This window comes from Manis javanica, chromosome 4, assembly GCF_040802235.1.
Source record: "Manis javanica isolate MJ-LG chromosome 4, MJ_LKY, whole genome shotgun sequence".
NCBI classification, from domain to species: Eukaryota; Metazoa; Chordata; class Mammalia; order Pholidota; family Manidae; genus Manis; species Manis javanica.
This window is the reverse complement of record NC_133159.1, coordinates 172101511-172127181: the sequence shown is the minus strand read 5'-3', so window position 1 is coordinate 172127181 and position 25671 is coordinate 172101511. Positions and strand designations below refer to the sequence as shown.

The 25671-nt window shown below is 36.3% G+C and overlaps 1 protein-coding gene across 1 annotated transcript in view; it reads right to left on the bottom strand.

Annotated features, from left to right (window-relative positions):
- GNA13 (G protein subunit alpha 13) overlaps positions 1–25671 on the bottom strand; it is a 37718-nt gene that overhangs the window by 5319 nt on the left and 6728 nt on the right. The window contains exon 3 of the mRNA XM_017652618.3: positions 4124–4174. Coding sequence (XP_017508107.2) covers positions 4124–4174 — 51 coding nt within the window. The remainder of the gene's footprint in view (positions 1–4123; positions 4175–25671) is intronic.

The window sequence follows — 25671 nt, the reverse complement described above, 5'->3', positions numbered from 1 at the left end:
CCTTTGTTCACATACTTCCCTACTTAACTTAAAATCAGTATATCCACACAATCTTTAGCCTGCTCCCAATTTTTTGCTTAATATTTTATCACAAATTGTGATATATGCTGTTAGAACTGTATTTCCCATGAACACAGTGTAACATACATGCAATGGATTAACATGCTGTAATTCACATAGACATCCCCTGCCAGCAGTGGCCATTTAGGTTGTTTATAATTTGTTGCTTTAACAGAAATGTTACAATTAAAATTCTCATGGACACACTTTTTTTTTTCCTTTTGGACTATTTCCTGAGACTAAATAACCACAAGTAAGATTAAGAGGTCAAAGATTATGAACATTTTGATGACCCTGAACACTTACTGCCCAACTGCTTTCCAGAAAGGTACCAATTTACATATGTGTGCCTATGTACACCAGCTGTCTCAGAAATATGCCAGCCCTGACTTTTTAAATTTTCTACTCCCACAAAAATGAAAAGTTCTTTATTACTGCCTTAATTAGGAGCTAACAACATAGTTAGGAAATTAAAGGCTAAAGCACATTAAGTACAAAACACAGGGTAATATAATCAAATGCTACATGGTGTGGCATAGTAACAGTGATTAGGACTATCAATCTGAGAGCTAGCTCTTCACATCCTTGTTGTGTGATCCTGGACAAGTTGCTTAACCTCTCTGCATCTCAATGCCTTCATTTGTAAAATACAGAAACAGTCACAGGAGTGCGGTGAGTTAAATGTGTGAGTGCTGAAGAGCCGCGTTTGGCATGCAGTCCGTGTCACTAGCCTAGCTGCACTGCCACGGTCGCCACTGCTGTGGAGAGAGGGAGATCAAGAAGGCTGAGAGAGCCAGCTTCCATTCCGTCTCCCAAATCTCTCATTTTTACATGCTTGCCATTCATTTGCATTTTACAACCTATTCATGAACACAACTTATTCAATAAGAAACCTCATTTCCTTCCTCCTTACCAACACCTCTCAGCCCAGCGAGAAGGCTTTCCTTTCTGCGGCCGCCCCACCAAGTCCCCGCATTCCTGAGGCTCCCGCACCTGGGGCTCTTCTATCTCCTGGTTTATAGCAAATCCTGATGCTCCTTCTCTCAATCGTTCTGACGGGTCTCCCTTTCCTCTTTATTTCCACTGTCCCTGTTTTTATCACCTCAGGTGTGGATTACCATCTCTTTACCAGTTTCTCTGCCTGGAATGTCTCGCACCCCTCAGCTCCATCTCTAAGCCACTCCCAGACTCACCCTGCTGCAAGAGGACTTCAGAACTTAGGGCTGAGGCTCCTCACTGCATCAGATCCAAACTCTGCTGCCTGGCTTTCACAACCTCCTCAGTCCTTGTTTTCTGGAAATGGCAGACTCGGTTCTACACTGTTCGGGCTTTCCACAAGTCTGGTGTAAAGGCCTGCACAGAGCTTTACACTTGATACCATTACATGTCCGTTCACATGCAGAGCAGTGCAAGTGCGATGGATGATAAACCCAAATCCAAGCCACTGTCTTCTAGAAATCTGTTTCTCTAAGTTAGAGCCATGAACATCTCATATTCTTTGTCAGACAGGCCTCCTAAAATTAAACACATCCAGCTTTCCCCCACCTTGAGGGGCAGCATGCCCTCCTCTCATATCTAAATTCAACTTGTTCTCTGGACAGTTCAGATTTACTTACTCTTAAAAGCTAGCTCCAACTTTTCTCCAACTTTTCCAGCCAAAACACCTCTTGCCATTTTATGAATTAGTATTATCTTCATGATTAGTATCATTTACTTTCCTGTGCTTGTTTTATGTATGTTAAGTTTTGTCTCTGACTAGAATGAGTTCTTAAAATACAAGTGATCAAAAAAACCAGCTAACACTGGGCATTTACTGCATGCAAGGCACCATTCTGAACACCTTCCTGGGTGCTATGGACTGAACTGTGTTCCCTCAAAATTCATATGCTGAAGCCCTAACCCCCCAACCTGACTGTATTTGTCCTAAGCAGATAGTATTGTCCTAATCAGATAATATGGAATGATAAGAAGAACAAGAGACCTCTCTCCAAGTGTATGTGTGAGCAAAAGCTATGTAAAGACGCAGAGAAAAAGGCCATAGCCTTACAAGCCAGGACGGGAGTCCTCACCAGAAACTGAGCATGCTGACACCTTCATCGCGGACTTCCAGCCTCCAGAACTATGAGAATGTAGCATATGTTGTTTAAGCCACCCAATCTATGGCATTTCTTCATGACAGCCTAAGCAGACTAAGACATGGAGTTCATTTCATGTAACTGCTTCATAGTCCTACAGGTCAGTTACTATGCCCGTGATAAGGTTTAGAGATATCTAAGGTCACAGACCCACCCTTCTCCATGGTGGAACTGGGATGGGATCCCAGGTGGTCTGGCTGCAGAGCCCACGTCCCCGACCCCAGTGATATTCCACCACTCAGGGGGTCCATCAGGCTGAGCACACAGCAGGGCTTCAGCGGCCCTGGTCCTTCTGTTGGACAAGCAGCAACAAATGCAACCCTGTGAATTGTCTGACATGCTCATAATGGGGTGGCCAATCTGAGCAGACCAGGGTTATTCACCCCTCTTTTACAATACCCTACTGATCACAGCACTTTTTTCTTCCTATTCAGATGCGGCCTCAGAGTTGTTCTCCACATTACACTCTAAGCAGGTAGTGTAAACTAACGGGAGCTGACTAAGCACTCACTCAAAGGCTGCTTGTTGATGTCTACTAGGTGCCAGGCATTGCCCCTGGCCATCAGGAACTCAACTCTTTGTCGTCAAGAGATGAGGTACTTGCCCTCGTGGAAAGAGGTGAGTAAAAGACCAGTAAACATATAAATAAAACATAAATAATCTGTAATAAGAACAATGAAGTTTGAAAAAAGCAAGAGCTGATACTGAGAATAAGAGGGGACCTACTATTAACAGTGTGCTCAGGGAGGCCTATCTAAAAAGACCAATTGAGAAGAGCAGGTCAAACCCATACTGTTTGGATTGGAAAACATGAAATGATGCTTAAAAATTAGTTTATCTACTAAGACTTCTCTCCATTTGGCCTATACTTAAACTTTTTTTAAGGCTTACAATCTGACCAGATGTTAAAGTGACAATCAAACAAGTCATAATACAAAGTTTCACTGATGTGGACTGAATGAATAAGAACAAATAGGGAGAGCCCAACTTCTGGAACACCCGTGTCTAGGAAACAGGCAGGAGAAAAACACGTCAGCTTAAGGGCAGACAAATGCAATTTAGCAAAATACAAAATAAGGGAAAATGCAAAAACTACCTTGGTAGAGCAAAAAGAAAGTGCTTTTCCCATGTCCTAGATACATTAGTATGCTACTTTCCAGCTTGCAACGGCTTGTATTTTATGCTTTCTTTCAGTTAGATTTTTAAAGTTAAAAACCTCAAAGAGCCCAGAAGACTGTATTAAAATTTGTAACAGAAATGTGCTTTAATAGGAGGTAAATGGAGCTCTACTAAATTCAGTAAGTAACAAATGACTCAAGGGCAACAGCTTTCAAATCTTTTCTAGCACCAGACACCTTTCTTCCAACGCAGTCTTCTGCAAGAGCCCCGTACGGAGGACAGACCGTACAGCTGTAGCAAGCCAGTGACTGGCTCTGAGGGATACACTGCAGCAAAACCACACACTCTTTCAAAGGCGGACTCCTTCTCCACGGCTATGGAATCCCTGCAGCCAGGATCCACCCCTCCTACTCTAAACTCAACACAAGGGGTTCTGAACTGGAAAGTACCATTTGCTGAAAGGTTTTGAAATCAATCAGCCCACTGCATTCTTTTCTGTTTCTGATTTAAAAAATTAAAAAGACACTGAAGTAGAACAGATAATGTGCAATCTCATTTCAAAAATAAATTGCTTTCTCTACACCGTTTTACTTTCATGAGATAGTGGATAGAGTATTCCTCACAGAAATGGCAGGGCTCTAGATGGCAGCAGGAGGAAAAATGAAGCAGCAACAGTCAGAAGACTGCCACGAGGAAAAAGGAAGAAGCAAATAGGTCAATATGTAATTTTTCTAAATTTCCTACTACCAATATCATCGACTACTGCTTTCAAATGTCAATAAACCTAAACATTCAGTTTAAAAACTTACTGGTTCTCCAAGTTTATCCAAGTTATCCAGGAAATATTTTACAGATTCACCCTAAAAACAAAAAGAGAATAAACAGTTATTAGGGCTTAGAAATGGAAGCTTCTGTTACAACAGTTTACATTAAACTGTCTGCTTATACACTTAGTCCAAACATTCTTTGTTTAGTCACCAATTTCAGACTGAACAGCTAACCCCACTAAAAACGTATAAAATGTCTGCCTGTGCCACAAAGTGCTACAGTATGATTAACTTCACAGATGTTTTACATAAGCAATACCTCAAAGCGATCATCTATTTGGTTAGCATTATATGTATGTTTTTGATATAACTATCCAGAAAGAAGATGTAATTAAAAGGTGAAAACTGCTTCTGAGATAAATATACAATGAAAATTTAAGTGGGATTTTTTTGGTCTACATTTTTCTATCTTAAGCGCATACCAATGGTAGTTATCTGCAGACAAGAGCAAACCGGAAGTGAGGTGAGAACACTATAAAACCTTTCAGTAACAGGCATATGTCCGGACAGACACCTTGTTCTGAAAGGTTTTGAAAAATGCAGCAGGCTTCATATTTCCAATAGGTCTTTTGCAGTGGCCTCCCTATTCTCTCTGAGCCTAGATTTCCAGGATACCTCCAGGCAATTTCGAACATCTAAACTGAATGAGAATATATTCCTAGGGTAATGCTTGAAGGGAGGACAGACAGATTAGAGGGGAATTTGGGGGGAAAAGTTCTCTGTGTCTCAGAGTCTCCCATGGCTCTCTCCCTGTATTTTCACTTTCCTACTGGATTTCTAAACTACCACGGCACTTCCCCCTGCCCAAAGCTGCTTCTGCAAGAAGGCAGTGCTTCTTTAATGTGTAGGAGAATCACCTCAAGATCGTGTTAAGGGTAGGTTCTTACGGGGGAGGGGCACACATGCAGTAGTTTTGCAAACACACTCTGAGTCCCAAAGCCTTAATGCAGCAGTTCTCAATTTTTGGGTCTTCAGGATCCCTTTATACATCTTAAAGTTCTTGAGGATCCCAAAGACACTTATGTTTATGTGGGTTATAGCTATTAATATTTACTATATTAGGAAGTAAAACTGAGAAATGTTAACAAGTATTTACTAATTCATTAAAAAAATCAGTAATAAACCCATCATGTTAACATATTCTTAGTATAGTTCAATAAAAGACAGTGAGACACTCATTTGCTTTTCCATTTGAACTGTACAAAGGTTCTACTGATTCTCTCCTACTCAACAGTTACAATACTAATTAAGCTCACTAATAGTGAAACTATAAAGATGACGTACTCAGCCAGGATCATGTAGGATATGCAGATGTTCTGCAGATACTTCTATATTAAGCCAAGGTGCAAACTCTAAGCTTAAGGCTCCACATTACGGTGACTGATGTTCATCATTTTAGGGATCCCAGAGCAAGGGAGCCCAGTTTAAAAGAGAAAATGACACATTCCATATCCAAGTCCAAACCAGTAATAAAAGTTCAATGGTACAGAAACTTCAATTAGCATTGCTGTTCATCTTAACAAATTGTTAAATCCAAGTTAAGATAACCTTAAGACAAACATATTACCTGAAGCAGCAAGCCCTCTTTCCCCTTTGAAAAAATAAATACTTATACTCAACCCATTGTTTCTGAGGGTAGAGAGAGTGGAATAGTCTAGTGACCTTGCAAATTCACATAAACTTTTCATTAAGTTATGAATAGTATATTTCATAAAATTTTTCATGAACTTCACCCATTTAAGGAATATATTTAATGTAAACAAAATGACACAAACAAAAAGATGTTTTACTCAGTAGTACCTATGATAGCAAGATTTAGAAGATAATTTTTCCACATATTAGGGGAATGACTGAATGAATTTTGGCATACTAACATAGTAACATATAAGTCATCAAATAACAATCACTTTCATATAATTACTATATATTAAATATTTTACCATTAAATGCTAAATTAAAGTAGATTACAAAATGAAGGTCTACAACCCCTTATCCACAAGTTTTGTTTTAAGTTTGGCCTCAACACTCGTTTGGCAACAAAACCTGACCTGAATTGATGTGCGGTTCTTTAAAGTCTTTATTTCTCCTACTTAGTGGAAGTATTCAAATGTTTCGCTGCAAAAAAATGTGGATAACACATACTAAACAGCGCATGTACTATATTATCTTTCTGAAATCCAAAAAAATTCTTAATTCCATAACAAATCTGGACTCAAGGATTTGGTAAGAATGATCTACATTATGGGTTTTGCTTTTAAAATATGGTAATGGTAATTGTGTCTCTAAAAGTGACTATATTCTTTTTTGAACAAAAAAGTCAAAACTTTGTCCCATTTGCTCTGCTCTTGGTGTTATAAATACAAAAATGCTTTACATGTTCTTTTCACTGAAGCTTCCTGATTTAACTACATTCCTTAAGAGGTGGTCTAAATCTTTTGGGTTCAAATTACTTTATGTTTTTGTTTATTGGAAATTCATAAGCTCACTAAAATCAGATGATAAAAATTACAGAAATATGCATGTATTCCTGTTAATAAATTTCAACTTCTACTGAAGGAAGTTTCATCAGTATAATTCACAAAGTCCTTTATGAACTTGGGACTGTATAAAATCAAAACCCCAATATTTATAATTCACTTTCACATATTTGAGTGTGTGAATTACCTCTTTATATTTTAAGTTCTAAGTAAAGTGCCCTACTGCCAAATGACTATACTTTGCTTTCTGCCCTACCACTTCAGCCAGTATCTACTCAAGGAGTATAAATACTTTAAAATATTATTCCTATGAGAAATACATTTTAGTTTCACAAATAACTCACCAATTGAATAAAGCTGTTATGCTAATTCACCATTTTGTATCATAGGTGATACTACTGAGTCTTCCATTAGCAAGAAAACAGTGGAGACCTAAGAATGGTTTAATGATCTTTTAATGTGTGTGGCTGTAAACTAAAGCTTCATACTATTAGACATCAGGATCCCCCAAATTAAATTACTCTGAAGCAAATGATTACACACCCACACACAAATGCACATGTGCATATGTGAATACATGTGCTATAAGACGAATACTTTTCTGAAGTACATAGTTTGGGGAATTTTCTTTCAGTAGCTTTAAAGAGTTTTATTGAAAAAAGAGCATGAAGAAAGAGAAAACTTGTCTTTTTACAATCTCAAAAAAATCCCAAATTAAAAAACACAATATGTGTGTTATCTGCAATTGAACTATGAAGCCATGGAGTGCAGCACAGCATCTCTGTTCCCAGTAAGCCCGAAAGCTTCTGATCATTGCCTTTTGTTTGTGCTTTTGTGCCCTTCTGCAAACTGTATATCTAGTTCAGAGCATGGTGCCTGGTAGCCTCCTCTCCTTCCTCCCCAACAGTGTCTGGTGAACAACGTATGAATTACTGGGTGAAATTTTCCCTCCAGAATCTTTTTCCTGCCAGTTTCAGAAGTGATCAAAAGTCTTCTAGTTGTCTAATATTAACATCAAGGAAAAGAATGAATTCTAGTCCTTTCTCTTAACAGTGAGCAATCTGGCAAGTCTCTAAATTTCTCCAGGCCTCAATTAACAGTCAAAATGAGGAAGTTCCATGCTTCAATGGATAATCACTGCAGTTCTGCCCTAGGCAACAATTTCAGTTTGTGCAACTGATTTAAATTTAAGTTCTCCTTTCCTTATATCTATGTACCTATTAATCTTTAATTCACTTTTGTTGTGATTCATTTGAATTATGTTGCTTTGTCTTTTGGCTAATACAGAGTAAATAATTTAATGTATTTGGCAAGAAACATCATGGCTTTAAGACTCACTTTTTGGTTTGACCTAAAACTCCACTGTAACTTTTCCTAGTCTCTTTTATGTTACTGAAGGGAATTTTTAATAAAATCCAAAAAAGCTTTTTTTCACACTTACGACTTTTTAAAATTAAAGCTGTTTTATGTCAATGGCAGAGCAGCCAGTGGACCAGAGCTCTAGTCACAAGATAGGCTTTTCTATTAACAGGCCAATGAACACTCACCAGTGAGCTTAAGTTAACTCAAGAATAAAATGATGAGATGACAGATGAAATTAATTAGCTACACCATGGATATATACAATGGGGAAATGACAGCCTCTTCAACAACTGGTGTTGGCAAAACTGGACAGCTACATGCAAGAGTTCATGAAACCGGATTATTGTCTAACCCCGTACACAAAAGTAAACTCAAAATGGATCAAAGACCTGAATTTAAGTCATGAAACCAAAAAACTCTTAGAAGAAAACAGACAAAAATCTTGTGAATATAAACATGAGCAATCTTTTTCCTACACGCATCTCCTCGGGCAAGGGAAACAAAAGCAAAAATGAACACATGGGACTACATCAAGCTAAAAAGCTTCTGTACAGCAAAGGACACTATCAGCAGAACAAAAAGGCATCTTACAGTATGGGAGAATATATTTGTAAATGACATATCCAACAAGGGGTTAACATCCAAAATATATAAAGAACTCACACACCTCAACACCCAAAAGGCAAATAACCCTATTAAAAAACGGGTGGAAGATATGAACAGACACTTCTCCGAAGAAGAAACTGAGATGGCCAACAGGCACATGAAAAGATGCTCCACATAGCTAATTATCAGGGAAATGCAAATTACAACCACAATGAGATATCACCTCACACGAGTTAGGATGGCTGACATCCAAAAGACAAGGAACAACAAATGCTGGCGAGGATGCAGAGAAAGAGGAACCCTCCTACACTGTTGGTGGGAATGTAAATTAGTTTGACCATTGTGGAAAGCAATTCAGAGGTTCCTCAAAAAACTAAAAATAGAAATACCATTTGACCCAGGAATTCTACTCCTAGGAATTTACCCTAAGAATGCAGGAGCCCAGATTCAAAAGACGTATGCACCCCTATGTCTATCAGAGCACTATTTACAATAGCCAAGACATGGAAGCAACCTAAGTGTCCATCAGTAGATGAATGGATAAAGAAGATGTGGTACATATACACAATGGAATATTATTCAGGCATAAGAAGAAAACAAATCCTACATTTGCAACAACATGGATGGAGCTAGAGGGTATTATGCTCAGTGAAATAAATCAGGCAGAGAAAGACAAATACCAAATGAATTCCCTCATTTGTGGAGTATAAGCAAAACTGAAGGAACAAAATTAGCAGCAGACTCACAGACTCCAAGAAGGAACTAGCGGTTACCAAAGGGGAGGGGGTATGAAGGGTGGAGAGGAGAGAAGGGGATTAAGGGGCATTATAATTAGCACACATAATGTAGGCAGGTCACAGGGAAGGCAGTATAGCACAGAGAAAACAAGTAATTACTCTACAGCATCTTACTACACTGATGGACAGTGACTGCAATGGGGTATGGAGGGGGGGACTTGATAATAAGGGTGAATGTAGTAACCAAAAAAAAGGGAAAGAAATTCATTAGCTCCAGTGTCCCTCTGAATTTAAAAATTCTGTTAGTTCTATGAACTATATTTTGTATCCACTTTACAAAGTTGTGTCTCTTCCGTAAAGGAACAGCCCCAATGTTGTCCCTCAAATATGTGTTATAAGGATTCTTTGCAAAGACAGTATGAGTCTGAAGGTAACAGAAAAGCTGAGAACCCAAATTAGAAAATAACTTCTATTAAACAAATGTATAGTAATAGGGAAGATTTGGCAGTTTATTTGCCCAGTTACTGAACAAGTGATGGATTTATTCAATGTTCTCTTCTGCAAAGCTAAAATATATAAAGGACAGGATTTGGAATGTACTACTTTAAAAGGATGTGGAATTTAAGATGGACAGCCAAAGAATACACAAGAAGAAATTATCTGCTTTTTTAGAAGAATATACTCAAATACTGGCAGCTTTATGTCAATAGGAAGGGGGTAACTTTACTTACACAGTATAGGTGCAAAGTAGAGATTTTAACTTCAAAGTCCAATCTTAACTTCTAAAGTCTATAGAGATAAGGATCAAATACAGATTTTTTAAAAGGCATAAATATATTCTAGAAGGCAATCTGACAATATATAACAGGAGCTTTAAAAACTATCTGCATCACAAAACTACAGGAAAAGTATATGCCAGTACAACAGTGGTAGTGAATTACTACTGTGCCAGAAGGAAAGGTGGTTGAGAATCACTGGATTATTCCTTTTATGTACCTATATTCTAAATCAGGAGTCCTCGAACTATGACCTGCAGGCCAAATCCAGCCTACTGCCTGTTTTTTTTGTGGACCATTTCTAAATTGTTGAAAAAAAATTAATCAAAAGAATATTTCATAACATCTGAAAATGACAAGAAATTAAGATTTCAGTGTCCATAAACAGAACTGCATTGGAACACAGCCATGCTCATTTGTTTCTGTACTGTCTATGGCTGCTTCCATGCCATGAACAGTCATGAGGCCTATGTGGCGCTCTCTTCATTCTGCCCTATAAACTACACTGATGCAATTACAACTTGAAAAGGTTTCAAGAGTCAACAGTATTGCCATACCATGACTTTACTACTAGTACTCATCCATCAAAAACAAAAATCAAAAAAGAGAACTTCAAATGTCATGCTCTTGAGGCACAGCGGATAATTCTGCCATCAAATTAGATGGTAAAGCACTGTATTTATTATGCAATAACATGGTAACTGTGTTAAAATAATACAATATATGTCACCATTACCAGGACGAACACTCTTCAAAATAATCCCACCTCACAGGAATGTGATCATCAGGAAAAGTACAAAATTTTAGATGGAATAGTTCATCACAGAAGAATTTCTTCACAAAAGTAAAAAATGGTAATGAGACTGCAACCAAATTAAGTTTTCCAAGCAGCTCATATTTGTCAGCTGAGCAAGTACTACCATTTACTGCTCAGTTGTTCACTCAAGGAATCAGTGCCAAGTTTGAAATGACTTAAGAATTAGTCTGTATTAATAGTTTGTGTGAATGAACTACAAATAAGCATATTTTCAAAGAAGTTGAGACAACACTAAATCAGTACAACCTAACTTGCAATATGCTAGATTGTGTTACAACTTATGATGGCAAAATATGTGGAACAGAAAAGGGACAAATTTACAAAGACTGTGAAAATGGTTACAGATTGGATTACTCACTTATTATTTTACTATATTACTGTATTATTCAAAGCAGTACTTTGTTGGAAATGTATGAATCTATCATGGTTAATGAACCAGTAGTGTCAACAATGAATTTAATTTGCTGTCATGGACTTAGTGACCATCATCAGTTCCATGGATTTTTGTCAGAAATAGAAGATGAATATGCCTACTGCCCTATTGCGGTTTGATGGCTTAGCAGAGATAAACTTTCATTGAGAATTTTTCGAATAGGTAAAACTGAATTTTTTCCATGCAACAACTACTTTCAGCCACTAGTGTAGACAAATGAATGACTTTGGAAATTAGCTTTAGGGAAGATTTGATTATATTTCTTAATGAATTCAACCCCAAATTAAAAGGCTAACAGCTTTTGAAAAACTTATACTGTGGTAATGTCATTTCTACAACTGGCATTATTTGAATCATAATCAATGTTGTATGGCTCTATACACTTTCTTTGCTGTCAAAAGTTAAAACAAGGAGTGAGGCCTCTGTTGCCACACAAATTTATAGCAGATACACATTTCTAAAATAAAACTATAGTTTCAGCTGCATCTTTCAGGCTCCAGTGCAAATGCAAAGGGAATTTCCATATTTCAAAATCAATTTAACTGTGCATCGAGGAGCTTCCACCTAACCTTCAATTGGAAATAGTTAATTTGTAATATAAATGACATGCCAAGAGGCAAACATCGAGAAGAATCTAACAGAATTCTATAAATGTCTTCCAAGCAATGACTATGCTCAAAAGAAATCATATGCATATTTTGCAGTACCCATCTGTGTGAAAAGACAGTTTCAAGGATAGAATATGTAAAATCTCATTACCAATCAGCACTAATGGATGAGCATTCGCAACTGATTTTGATGACAGGAACACTAAAACTTTGAATTCCAAATGAGTAAAACATTATTCCCCTTCGAAAGAATTCCATTCTTCTCATTTATAAACCTATTCTACACTGTATATAATTTTATTATACTTTGAGGTTCATCAGTAAAAAAATCTGTGGAAATTTGCATTCTTATTATATAAAAATACCTACATAATGGCCTTGATTTTGTCTGCTAGCATGTGAAGTATAAAATATCATATTATCTGGACCTTTTCGGAAACAGTTTTTTGGCTTTTGTTCTAGAACAATGGTTCTTAATCCTGGCAGTGCATCAGAACTGCCTTATGAGCTTGTTAAAACACAGATTCCCAGGTCTACCATAAATTGACCAAATCAAGTCTTAACAAAGCTTCAAGAGAAGTATCAGTTCACATCTGGGCATTCATTTTACTCAAAACTGAATTTTATATTTTTATATTATTTGGTATTGATTACAACAAATCAGTTGGGTCTTTTTTTCCCTAAAGCCTTATAAAATTACAAGAATACAAAGAAATTTGATTAGCAACTTGTTTAGCTTTACCTTATTGCAGAAGTAGGTTTCAAGCAACATTTACATTCAACTAGATCTTACAAGTAAAGTATCAGGCTTTCATTTGACATACCTGAATTCTGACATAAACAGTAAAATTAAGTTTACAAGTAGAGATTTTTCTTTCTCTTTTTTAAAACTGGTTTGCAGATATATTACTACTGTTCTGGCTGCCTTCTTCTCCACATCTTTTTTTCCCCTTTTACTTTTTGTTTTTAATTAAGGATCGTTGATATACAATCTCATATCGGTTTCAAGTATGTAGCACATTGGTTCAACAGTTACCCATTTTATTAAATCCTCACCCCCACTAGTGCAGTTACTATCTGTCAATATAGGAAGACGTTACAGAACGACTGACTATATTCTCCACTGCTGCACTTCCATCCCCATGATCAACTTATGTGATTGAGAATTTTTGTGCCCCTTTATCCCCTCACCCCCTCACCCTTCCACTGACTTCAGCCAATCCCCCATGGTAACCACCAGTCACTTATTAGTGTCTATGACCCTAAGGACTATTTTCAAATGTCCACCACAGTCCACAGCCTTCAAAGCTAACTCCCTGAGATTTTTGGGGGGTTGAAAATTAGTAAATGTGGTACTCCAGTTGTCAGAACTACTGCTATTTCAGCACAGGATTTAGTAAGGAACTTGAAACCTCAAAATTACAAAATTAAATTGCTTCTACAACAGACACCTAAACTTTGTATAACAGGTAAATAAAGTAATTCAAAGTGCTTAATAAGAAGCACTTTAAAGTATAAATGGTAAATTGGTAAAAATTACACTGTAGGGTGAAAGGTCAAAAAATCAATCAAATGCATACCATAAGTAATGTATCAGATTTAGTTTGCTCCGAATCATAGAATGTCTAGAATTTAACTGCAGGCTAATTAATAAATAAATGACAGAAAGCTCACTGTGAAAAAAATGTCAATTATAAACAATAAAGTGAATTAAAAAGTATCCCATTTTTATGTGATGAGCATTACCTAAAATAGTAAAAGTAAACAACAATACAAGAAATATTAAAACTCAGAGAATATCTGTATTACCAAGATAATTAAGCAGTGAGAAATTTCCTTTTGAAATATAAGAACACATGTGATTCTGACAATATAGCATAACTCAGTATTATCCAGTTTCTCTTTAGACAGAGAACCAACTACCAGCCAAGTGCTATGAACAGCAAAACAGTTTCTGAGGTAACTAGTAAACTACAAAATAGATGTCTATGTTCTAAAATGACCAAGTCCAATGGTTTAAAGTGTTTTATACTCTTCCCATACGTATTAAGCCATTCCATTTTCAAGTTTGGACTACTTCAAAGAGGAAAAAGAATCAAGAAATAGGAGAGAAAACTAGAAGTCTCTGTTTACGCCTTAAATTGATCACAGCTGTGAACTGTATTGCCATATGGTATTGCCTTTATTGACACGATTGGGTTTTGGTATACCTGCAGTATGCCTTTAATTTTCATCTGTCTTATCATCCAAAACTAAGCCAAGTCAAATGTTTTCTGAATATTCATTATGCAAGCTTTGTAAGGCATATGTTTGGAAAAATCTATTCAATTCACTTGCCTTTAAAAGTGACCTAGACATTTTTTTTAAAATCAGTAATTCACATTTGTATACACTAATTATTTAAGCCCTGCAAATACCTCAGTAAAGCCACATCTAAACAAGGAACCTTTAGGACAATATCCTATGAATGGACTGTGTCTAATAAAAGCCTTTCCATCTAAATTTACTTAGTTTACAGCAAGAATCAAATGCCAAATGAAAATAAGGTATAAAATGGAAAAGTCTGGGGTTAAATCTGGTTAATGAATGAAGACTGATTATTTCAATACAAGGATATAGCTAGTAAGAAAGACAGAAGTTAATATTTATTATTATTTAAAGACTCAATTTCCCATCCTATTTATCCTTTATTGTCTCTTCACATACAGGAAAATATGAAATTTACCATGACATTGCTCTGCTTACACTATTCATCTGAAATCTAACATTCTAACATTATACTTAATTCCTAAAGACAGAAAACAAAACCAGGCCTAATTATATTTTAAGAATTAATTCATAGCTTTGAAAATGACTCTCAAAGATCCTGAAACCATGGTATTTCAAATATTTGAAATATACCACCTCTGTCTTTTGTCTTTTGAAATATACCACTACCATGTCTTTTCTCCTCTTCTTATTTCAAAATAAAAATATGATAAAAAGGCTAGCTTTTATACAGAGTAAGCATAAAAGTCTCCTGGTTCTGAGCTTGCCACGGAATGGTTTCACTTCTTTCATTTACTGTCCTTCCAGCATTCTCATTTTGCCTGGTCTTCACAAAGGGCCTATTTTACTGTTCCTTATCTTTGAGATGACCTTCTTTTTTTTTAATGACTTTCTCTATTCATTTTTCTCTGGACAAAGCATTACAAAGTATTGATGTGATAACACAGCATTATGTTTTTAATAGGGGTAAAACTGTCATCTTTATCATTAAACTACTAAACCAGTCATGCCTTTCTGTTTGCTTCATGAGGAACAAAATATTTACTTATATTCAAAGGCTGTAAGCTATTTCCTTTGCTCTATAGGTAAGTCAAAGTAGACTCCAACTGAATGCAGTTTCAAATTTCTTGCTGGCACTTCCTATGTACATCACCAAAAACTTCCAAAAGAGCCAAAAATTAGTCAATTACATTATAAACCACCCCAATATCTGAAAACATTCTTTTAAATTAAATACTTTTCCAAACTAATCTAAGATAGTTTATAATAGCCTAAATGGAATTTCCAAAAGAATACATTTGTCTAATTTAGGTAATCAATTTTTTCTTGCATGTAAGCTGTGTGAACAAACTAGTGCAAAAAATTAGACACTTTTGGAAAGAACTAAGTTATCACTTTAGTTTGCATACTGCCCTTTTCTCACCACTGTTCACAAAACAAATTCCTTTTTATATCAAGTTTTTCTATTGGACTTATCACTGAAAAATTTGATGCTAGTTAACTTTAGTTTCCTAAGGGTATTCCTGTAGTCCCACCAAATCCTAATTTACACATAACACAAAATGTACAATGCAGTTTAGTAATTGTCCTTCTGTAAAAGTTAAAAAGAACCTTATTTTATTAAAATGCTTCATCCTGGAGAGAAAAAATGTAGCTATATGTCTAATAAGCATTTATAGATACATAATGTTATATTATGTACCATTCAGTTTTGTTACCTTAAGAAAGTTGTCAATTATTTTCAAAGCTCTGTGTAAGAATTACAGCACCTTCCTTAAAATAATATAGGTTTCAGGGTCAAAGTAAGCATTTCAAAAAGATCTTCTTCCCTTAAAAATTAAATACAAATTTTAAATGTGAGGAGTATTTTATATTTTAATATTGCAGAGATAGGCCAGCTCTAACTGGCTCAATAGTATATAACGTTGCTCAATAGGGCAGCAACATGGTAAGATTTACCCCACATTTATTCCATGTTATTATTCAGCACCATTACCTTTTAACTTAAATATATATATATACAGGGAAGAATTCATCATTTTAGTAAAAAATTCATATCCATTTCTAGGAGAATGCCTTACCAGTCCTCTGAGAAAACCACGTCTTACAGGAAATGTTAATGTTGCAACATTAATAAACAGGATACAAAATTGTACCAAAAGTACAGAAAAGTTTATCTCAATTATCTAATGTTATATTCAAATTCTGGGGGAAATACACCAAAATGTCAACAAAGATGTCTTGAAGGGAGGTGGTATAGTGGCTAACTAGATGATTTTCTATCCATATGTTTTAAAATTTAAATTAAAAAAAGCCAATTGGATTCTGGAGCCTATAAAGTAATTCCCTCAAAAAACAATTTTTGTACTTTTCAGTTTTCACATAATGAAAACACTAAAAAAAGTTTAGAGCTTCAAGCCCTGAAAAACTCCTCAAAGTTAAAGTAGTTTTGAAAATGGTGAGTCATATACAATCCCAACAGCATATAAAGAAACATTTAGCTTTGGCAGAACTAAAACCTTTTAGTAGTAAAATTTTTTTTGGTTTTCAAAAAGAAATTACCTCAATTGTTAAAAAAAGAAAAAAAAAGAATACAGTCTTCCAACATAGGGACATACTTCCTAAATACAGTTTCAATTCCTCTGCTCTCTATACAGAGGGGCCTGTAAGAGCACTTCATGATGCCCAGAAGTCGCCGTGAATGAACACCAGAGGGGAAGTTCTGTTCTATCCGGATGCGCTACAGTGCCCCGCCACTCAAACACGATCAATAATCAACATAAATCGACACTAACAGTGAACATTAATTAATAAATTAATTCTATGCCTAAGATCACACAGCAGTTGAGAGGGAAACCCAGATCATTTCAGTTCCACTTTAGTGTTCAACTATCATTCCCAACTCTTGCCAGCAGAGCAGCTCTACACAGCCTACAAGAGCATTAACTGCCTTCCCCTCCCCATCTGCCAACCAATCATGTCAGTCAGCAAAGCAATGCAACCCATGAGTGTTTCTAAATACCGATGAATGTGGGAAACAACTCAAAATCTGTACTGGCATATCAGTTCCTATTTCCAAGTCACAATTCGGTTAGCTGTGTTATTAAGGGACGTAGGTACACGGTAATGAATATCAGACATAGGCAACAGGGTCCTATAACCCTGAATTTGAATCATGGCTCTATATCCAAAATTAGCTGTGACTTTAACCCCTACAGACCTATGTTTTATGTACAAAATGAAGCGCACTGGACTACATGCTCTTAACATCTTCTCTAGGTTAGTCAACAGTGATTCTGCTTACTCTTCAGATAGAAGCAAAAAATGCAGTATACTAACAGCATTTATCATATTGTCTGCAACCACTGCTGGTTGACTTATCTGCTCCCCAGTAGACTGAGTCTCCATTAAGGCAGCCAGGTAGGCAGTTCTTGAGTCCCCAAGGCCTCCTCAGCCCTGAACACAATGTGGGCAGTTTTTCAATATGTTTGCTGAAGGAACGAAGGAACAAATGAGTGCCACGTATGTAACTGATCAAGTTATTGCCCTTATTAAGTAGGAAATGGTCTTAAGTAAAACAATCAAGTACAAAGTGAAAAACTCTTATGTTTGCCTAGCCTAACAGATTAACAATATCATTAACTGGTATTAACTCTTCTTCTGAGAATGAGATTCAGAGAAACTGGTTAATATAAACACAATGCCCTCTTGAAGTTTAAAAAAGGCTTAAAACTTTGGGGGGAAAAAAACCAACCTAATAAGCCAGGTGGTTTGAAAGTACTTCAATAGTCAGCTTGATTTCAAGGGAATCTTCTCTGCTTCCGCACCTGTCTTCTCTCTTCAAACCCTTTCAGCCTGGCTTCTCCCTCACCAGGTCACCTGTCAGCAATAACCCTCCTGTTGCCAGAATCAACAGATATGTCAGCTTTCACCCTACTAGACCTTGGTGGCACATGGCACTGTTAACCACTTTTTCTTCATTGAAACATTTTCTGGCTTCTATGGAATTACATGCTCCTGTATTTCTCCTACTTTTTGGTCATTTTTGTAAGCATTTCCTCCTCTGAACATTCTCAAAAGATCTGAAGGTTTCTCAAGATACTATCTGAGCCCTAGTCTCTTTTTATACCTTTTTCCCTAAGTTATTTTACACGTTCTATAGACTTTAACTATCGACCTGGTACAAACAATTCCTCAATATTCTATTTCAGCCTAAAGCTGTGTTCTAGATCCAGACTCATATATCAAATAGTCTACTTGATTCCACCTATATGTCTCACAGAGATCTCAACCCAATATACCTGAAATCTTAACCTTCCCCTCTCTTCTCCCACTCTTTACATTTCAGCAAAAAGCACCACCAGCCACTTGGTTGTTAAAACCAGAAACCCAAGTCACTCTTAATACATGCTTTTCTCTCTCATCTCATATCTGATCTATGAGAATCCCAAAGGTATTCCCTACAAAGCATACCTTGAAACCACTGTCTTCGTCTCTAGGTCTACCTTCCAGCGACAAGCCACTCGTTCTGCAATAGTCTCCTAACTCTGGACTGCTCAGGTTCTCAGTAAGTATTTGCTGACTGACTGCTCTCCTCACTTCCCTCCAATTTCCACACTCCAGCAAACTTTTCCCGACCCTAGATGCTCCTCCTGCCTGCCGAACTCTTCCCGCGCCTCACCCGGCTGACCCTTTCTTATACATGCAGTCTTAACTTAAATGTCACTTCACCAAACTGTCTTCTTGCTCTCTCTTGCTTCCTTTCCTCTTCTTTCAGAGTACGTTTATGACATGCAAGATTGTGTGCCTACTTAATGTAGGTTCCTCCTGCAACTGCAAGATCAACAGGAACAGAGATTACTTTCATTTGGTTCATTAGCAAATATCCAGCCTGCAAAAAAGTGCCTGGCTCATTAATAGGTATTCAAAAACGTGTTAATGAATGGCTGCTGAAAACTGCTAGTTAACCATTACCAGTCTAGTTAAAGAACAACAGATCTCCTGAAGTCTGCAACACAAGGTCTTCTTGCCATCACAGCCTTTTACATTTGCTCTTCACTTTTGACATTTAAGAAAATAACTCAGATTATCATAATGAAAATGGATATTCTTAGAGTAATTCTCTAAATCTTAATACTTACAGAGTATAAAATATAATTACATATAAAATTATCAGAGGGACCTATATATTCCTATCAAAAGAATGAGTTTCTACAGAAGGAAGGTTTTTTCAAAGAATTATGAACCTCCTTTTCCAAAAGAAAGATATCTTACATTAAGGCCAAATGTGCAAAATACTACATAACAGGTGGGAACCTTAGTTCCTTACTAAACTGTAATGCCAACCTTAAAACTGGTTGCAACATCTGATCATAATTTAAAAAGTCAACAACAAAAAAATCAAGCAAGTATAATTCTCTTTGTTGCAGTCTAGAACTGAAATGTGTAACATCTATATGGTAGTAATTTAAAGTCCCTATAATTTTTGAAGCTGTGGCTAGTAAACAAAGACAGTTTTTACTGCAAATGTGGCAAGTTAGTAACAGTTAAAAATAGCAAGTCATTTGTACTGTGATATTTTTACTCAATAAGCTAAATCACATTATTCTTTTTAAAAATATTTCAATTAGGATAGTTATGTACAATTTTGGGAATATAGCACTCAATTATTTATGTTTAAAAAAAATAAAAATAAATTGAGACCATCTTACATATGAATAGGAATTTACTTATCTAGAGTATAATCATGTCCATCTTCTCATTCACCGGACCTCCTGGAGCACAGAGCTGGCCAGGCAGTAGGAACTGGAGAGCGATTCTCGAGCAACTCAGAAAACTAATGTGGTCGCTCATCCTTAGCAGCTTCCCTGAGTAGTTGTTTTTTTAAATATAATATCAATAAATGAATAAAACCACACTTCATAACATGAACCTAACTGAAAATCACATGATAACATGACAGATTCTCTAACAACTTCAACTGAGGCAATTTCGCCCTATTTATTAGAAAAACTGACCTTAAAATGTTTACCCAGGGCATAGGAAAACAGTAACCAGGACATTGAAAAGGCAAGTGAAAATCTCCCACCCCAGTTATTCATTATTCCAACTCTTTAACCTTCTAGAAGAGTTAAAAAAGAGAAGAGAAATGTCCTATCAACAGGCTAAACATAGTTGCTTGGGCTCAAAGAACCCAGACATTGTTACTGTGGTTACAGAAGGAGATTACAGAAGAGTTTTATTTGGTGGCTAACAAAGTTTTCAATGCCAAAACCAGTAAAATTGGATTTTTTTCCTTTGGGGAGGAAATCTGAAATTTAGTTTTTTCCATGAGAAAAAGTAGGAATTCTGTTAGACTAATGTTTTTTGCTGATTTTTATACAAAATGGTCAGAAGTTCTAAGAAAAAGTTCATAAAAAGTATCATGAAGTCTTCAAAAAGTCATTGTTTTTTGCAAATAGAAGAAATTTGTTTCACTAGGAAAAGAAGCCCAAATACCGTTTTTAACCAGAGTGCTCACAAAGGCTCTGCCAACCACAGGCAAAGGAAGTGACAGCAGAGGAAAGAGTCTGTGTGCGCACCACGGAGCCGCAGAGAGACAGAGACAGAGGAGGGAGGGGAAATGCAGCTCAGTTGGCGGGAGTGGCCGAGCACCTGCGCCCACGCCACAGTGACCTCACCATGCCTCCTGCAGGAAGGTGAGGACTGTGGCTGATGTGACTTACACATCCTAGTGAAAAGCAAGCAAAGTGATAGGAGAAGACAGCAAGGACCAAGGTAGCAACAAAAACTTCAGATCTCTCTTGGATGTGCTACCATTGTTAGAGACAACATGGTCTAATGAGAATGTAGTCATATTCTACATTATTCAGAATTCAGAATTTTTATATTGGTAATCAAGTTCAAAGCTCACAGTGCTTTATTTTTTAAAAAGCTACTTACAGATTACGTTATAATCCATATTATAACATTTTAGGAATATTAATGGTTGATGTTAAAAATATGGTTATTTTTGTTTCAGTCACTGTGCTAAAGGCTTACATGGATTCTTCATACAATCCCTACAACAACTAAAACAACAGTCCTTGGATCATCCCCATTTTACAGCTGCAGAAACAGAAATTCAGAGAAGCTGAGGTACTCAAGCTCACAGTGAGTGGCAGAGCCAGGACTCAAGTCCTAGCTGGCCATCCAGCTCCACTTTATTCCACAAAAGAGCAGAAAGCCACATCAAATTTCAAGGTCATCACATTAAAAACATTTGCGAACGTTTTAAAATATGTAAAATAAATCAATATATTTGAATATGCTTATCTTCTAATTTGGAAGATACAAAGTAAAGTTCCATTAGTAAAACCAAGTACATAGGTCTTATGACTTAAGACCAAAAACCAAAATAAAGCACTGAAGAATAATTCTACTGAAGAGTTCTGCATCTATCACAGAGTAGCTGCAGATGAAAAAGTTCACCCGCTGCACTGATCTAAAATTTTTTTATTCATTTTGCTAAAAGAAAAGAGATTACATTTGAAAGATTAGGTTACACTGTCTAACTCCTATCACTGTAACACACTGGTAAATTTAGCCAAGGCCAATAAGTACAGTTCTCAAAATAAAATTATTTCCTTGGTCCTTATCAGCCCATCCCCATAGTGCTCTGCTAATGTGAATGTAACAAATTCACTTAAAAAAGGCATCTTGCAAAAAAATATGTTCACAATACAGACAAAACTGAATTGTATTATGCAGCTAGGAAAAAAAAAGTACTTTCAAACAAGTTAAATTAAAAAATTCTCTGTTAATTTCCAGAAATAAGCACTTAGAATAAAAAAGGTAGCTTTTAACTGGAACAAAAATATGCAACAAACTGCAATCTGGAATGCTCATAAGCAGTATGAAAACTGTGACAACAACGTGAGAAACACTGCAAAGTACTCATAAAAATAACAGAATACATGTGTTCTGATACCCCTTCTCCAAACCAAGAGCAAATCTGGGCAACTACATACCAGATATGTGTCAATTTTTGAAAGACACTTTCCTAGAAAAATATATGGCTGCCTTTCAAATAACTGGCTGCCAATAAACTTTTATTTTTCAGGGTACGTTAAAAATCACGCTCACTGATAGACCATCAGTTGAGGATCACGGGTAGTCAGTTTTCAAGGAAGTAAGGATTCAGACTCTATGATGACAAATGGTGCTTAGGATGACCTGTACCACTCTAAATTAGTAAACTTACTATTAAATTATCACTTAAGATTATATCATTATTATAATATAATCTAAGTTAGTAAAGTAAAAAAAGGAATGGCGGAAAACAAAAGCAAAAATGAACAAGTGGGACTACATCAAGCTGAAAAGCTTCTGTATAGCAAAGGACACCATCAATAGAACAAAAAGGTACCCTACAGTATGGGAGAATATATTCATAAATGACAGATCTGATAAAGGGTTGACATCCAAAATATATAAAGAGCTCACACACCTCAACAAACAAAAAGCAAATAATCCAATTAAAAAATGGGCAGAGGAACTGAACGGACAGTTCTCCAAAAAAGAAATTCAGATGGCCAACAGACACATGAAAAGATGCTCTGCAACACTAGTTATCAGAGAAATGCAAATTAAAACCACAATGAGATATCACCTCACACCAGTAAGGATGGCTACCATCCAAAAGACAAACAACAACAAATGTTGGCGAGGTTGTGGAGAAAGGGGAACCCTCCTACACTGCTGGTGGGAATGTAAATTAGTTCAACCATTGTGGAAAGCAGTATGGAGGTTCCTCAAAATAGACTTACCATTTGACCCAGGAATTCCACTTCTAGGAATTTACCCTAAGAATGCAGCAGTCCAGTTTGAAAAAGACAGATGCACCCCTATGTTTATCGCAGCACTATTTATCACAGCACTATTTACAATAGCCAAGACATGGAAGCAACCTAAGTGTCCATCAGTAGATGAATGGATAAAGAAGATGTGGTACATATACACAATGGAATATTATTCAGCCATAAGAAGAAAACAAATCCTACCATTTGCAACAACATGGACGGAGCTAGAGGGTATTATGCTCAGTGAAATAAGCCAAGCGGAGAAAGACAAATACCAAATGATTTCACTCTTATGTGGAGTATAAGAACAAAGAAAAACTGAAGGAACAAAACAGCAGCAGAATCACAGAACCCAAGAATGGACTAACAGTTACCAAAGGGAAAGAGACTGGGGAGAATGGGAGGGTAGGAAGGGATAAGGGCAGGGAAGAAGAAAGGGGGTATTATGATTAGCATGTCTAATGTGGGGGGTGGGGGAAAGGGGAGGGCTATGCAACACAGAGAAAACAAGTAGTGATTCTACAACATCTTACTACGCTGATGGACAGTGACTGTAATGGGGTTTGTGGGGGGGGGACTTGGTGAAGGGGAGAGCCTCGTAAACATAATGTTCTTCATGTAATTGTAGATTAATGATAACAACAACAAAAAAGAATGGCAAAGATACTATGAAAGTTAAGAATATAAAAAGAACTATGTGAATATCAGTACAATGCTATGTATTCTTAATAAAACCTTTCATCTACTTAAGGTGCTAAAACTTACAAGGGGAGTGCTAATTATCTGAATGTACAGTGTGGGTCAGAAGAGACTGGGAATGAAAGGAAAGAATGCTTCGTGGATATAACATTTGAGTGCTTGCAAAATAGTGGCCAGGCTGTGGACCAAGAGTCAGGAGATTGGCGTCCCAGTGTCTATTCTACCATCATTTACTAGCTTTGTGATCAAAGAATCAAAGAACCTCTCTGCATCTGAACTTTTAATCTGTGAAATGGGGACAGCAGAAAATTTATATTTCTCTTTGTTCCTTTTAAGAATTATATGATAATGCATGTAATAGAGCTTTGAAAAATACAATGCAATTGTTAAAAACACTTAAGATATTAAAAAGTGATATAATTACCACAGCACTTGAATTAATTTTTTGGAGAAAGAAACTAGCACCTGTTTGGGGCCAATTATATTAGACACCCCAGTTTGGTTATATTGCTGCCTATTTATCAAAGATGAACAGGGACCAGGCAGTCCTTAGGTCATTATGCTTTCCTTAAAAGCAAGCTCAGAGACCTTTCTCCTAGATTAGGTCCACACATGAGCAAAGAATTGTAAAACTGAAGTTTAGTTTACATAACAAAACTATTACGTTGTCTCATCCATTAGTAAAATAAACACTTTCAAAGCAGCATAAATCATTGTACTACTTTATCAATAAAAGGTAATATAAAAAGCACAGTATTTTACAAGCCCCCTTCAGCATCTAGACCCCAGACATCCCAAAGCTAGTGAAGCTTCTACCAAAAAGTATAAACACGAACATGTCAACAGAGTATAACACAGAGATATACTTTATATATGCATATATTATGTGTATACTCTCTCAAAAAGTCATGTTAAAACTATAGGCATATACCAAAACACACTCTGTTTTTAATGTAAACAGTGCTACAGCTCCGGGTTTACAAGGTTTGGATAAATGTAACCACTCTGACATGTGATCAGTCACCAAAAGAAAATTCTATTTATAGAGACCTAGATTTTAAAATCTCTAGAAGTCTCTAACGTTACATACAATCTTTGTTATATAAAATGAAATATTTTACCCTAATCCTAGACTCAGTAAAAAATACATTCTCAGCACCTTGAAGTCAAAGTCCTTTCTTGATTTTATTCAGAGAATATGGATAAAATCTTTCTCCAACATAAATATAAATAGGCTACAACTAATAGTTAACAACTGATTCACTTTTTAAAGTAATTCCAAATTAGTGTTAAAGAATAAACCAGTACTTCTGAGCCTACAATATTTCAAATCCATGCTGCAGTGCAAATGAATAAATATTTTAGCCCAAACTGAAGTTCCTATTTTACTTAGCATTCAGCTCCTTTTTATAGGTCAATGTATGAGGCTAAATAGTTACTCTGTTACACAGACTGAGGGAAGCTGTGTTTTAATGAATAAACTATCTCATCAGCTTGGAGAAGTGTAATTCTCATCAAGCACAAACTGTACTACTTGAGTAAAGTAAATTAAGTCTAACTAAAGGTACCATGATAACAAAGAAAATAATTTTGGTTTCAAGAATTGCAAAGAAAGATGTCATTACAGGAAGTTGGATTAATGCTGACAACATCAAAGTGTTTATAGAAACTAGGAAGCTCTTGCAGCGTTCCTCTCAGTGTCACGTACTTTCTTATCCTATATAACCAGCTATATAAATCTTGCTTACATTTCTGAATAAGTAACTGTATATTAAGCATTAAAAAAAACATCTAACTGGCGGTGATTCCTAGCATTGTTGTTAGTTTTGCTACATTTCTCCAGTTGTATCATTTCCCAGCCAACCTGTCACTAGCCATCTCTTTAAGTCATCCAAGTTATCAAATTT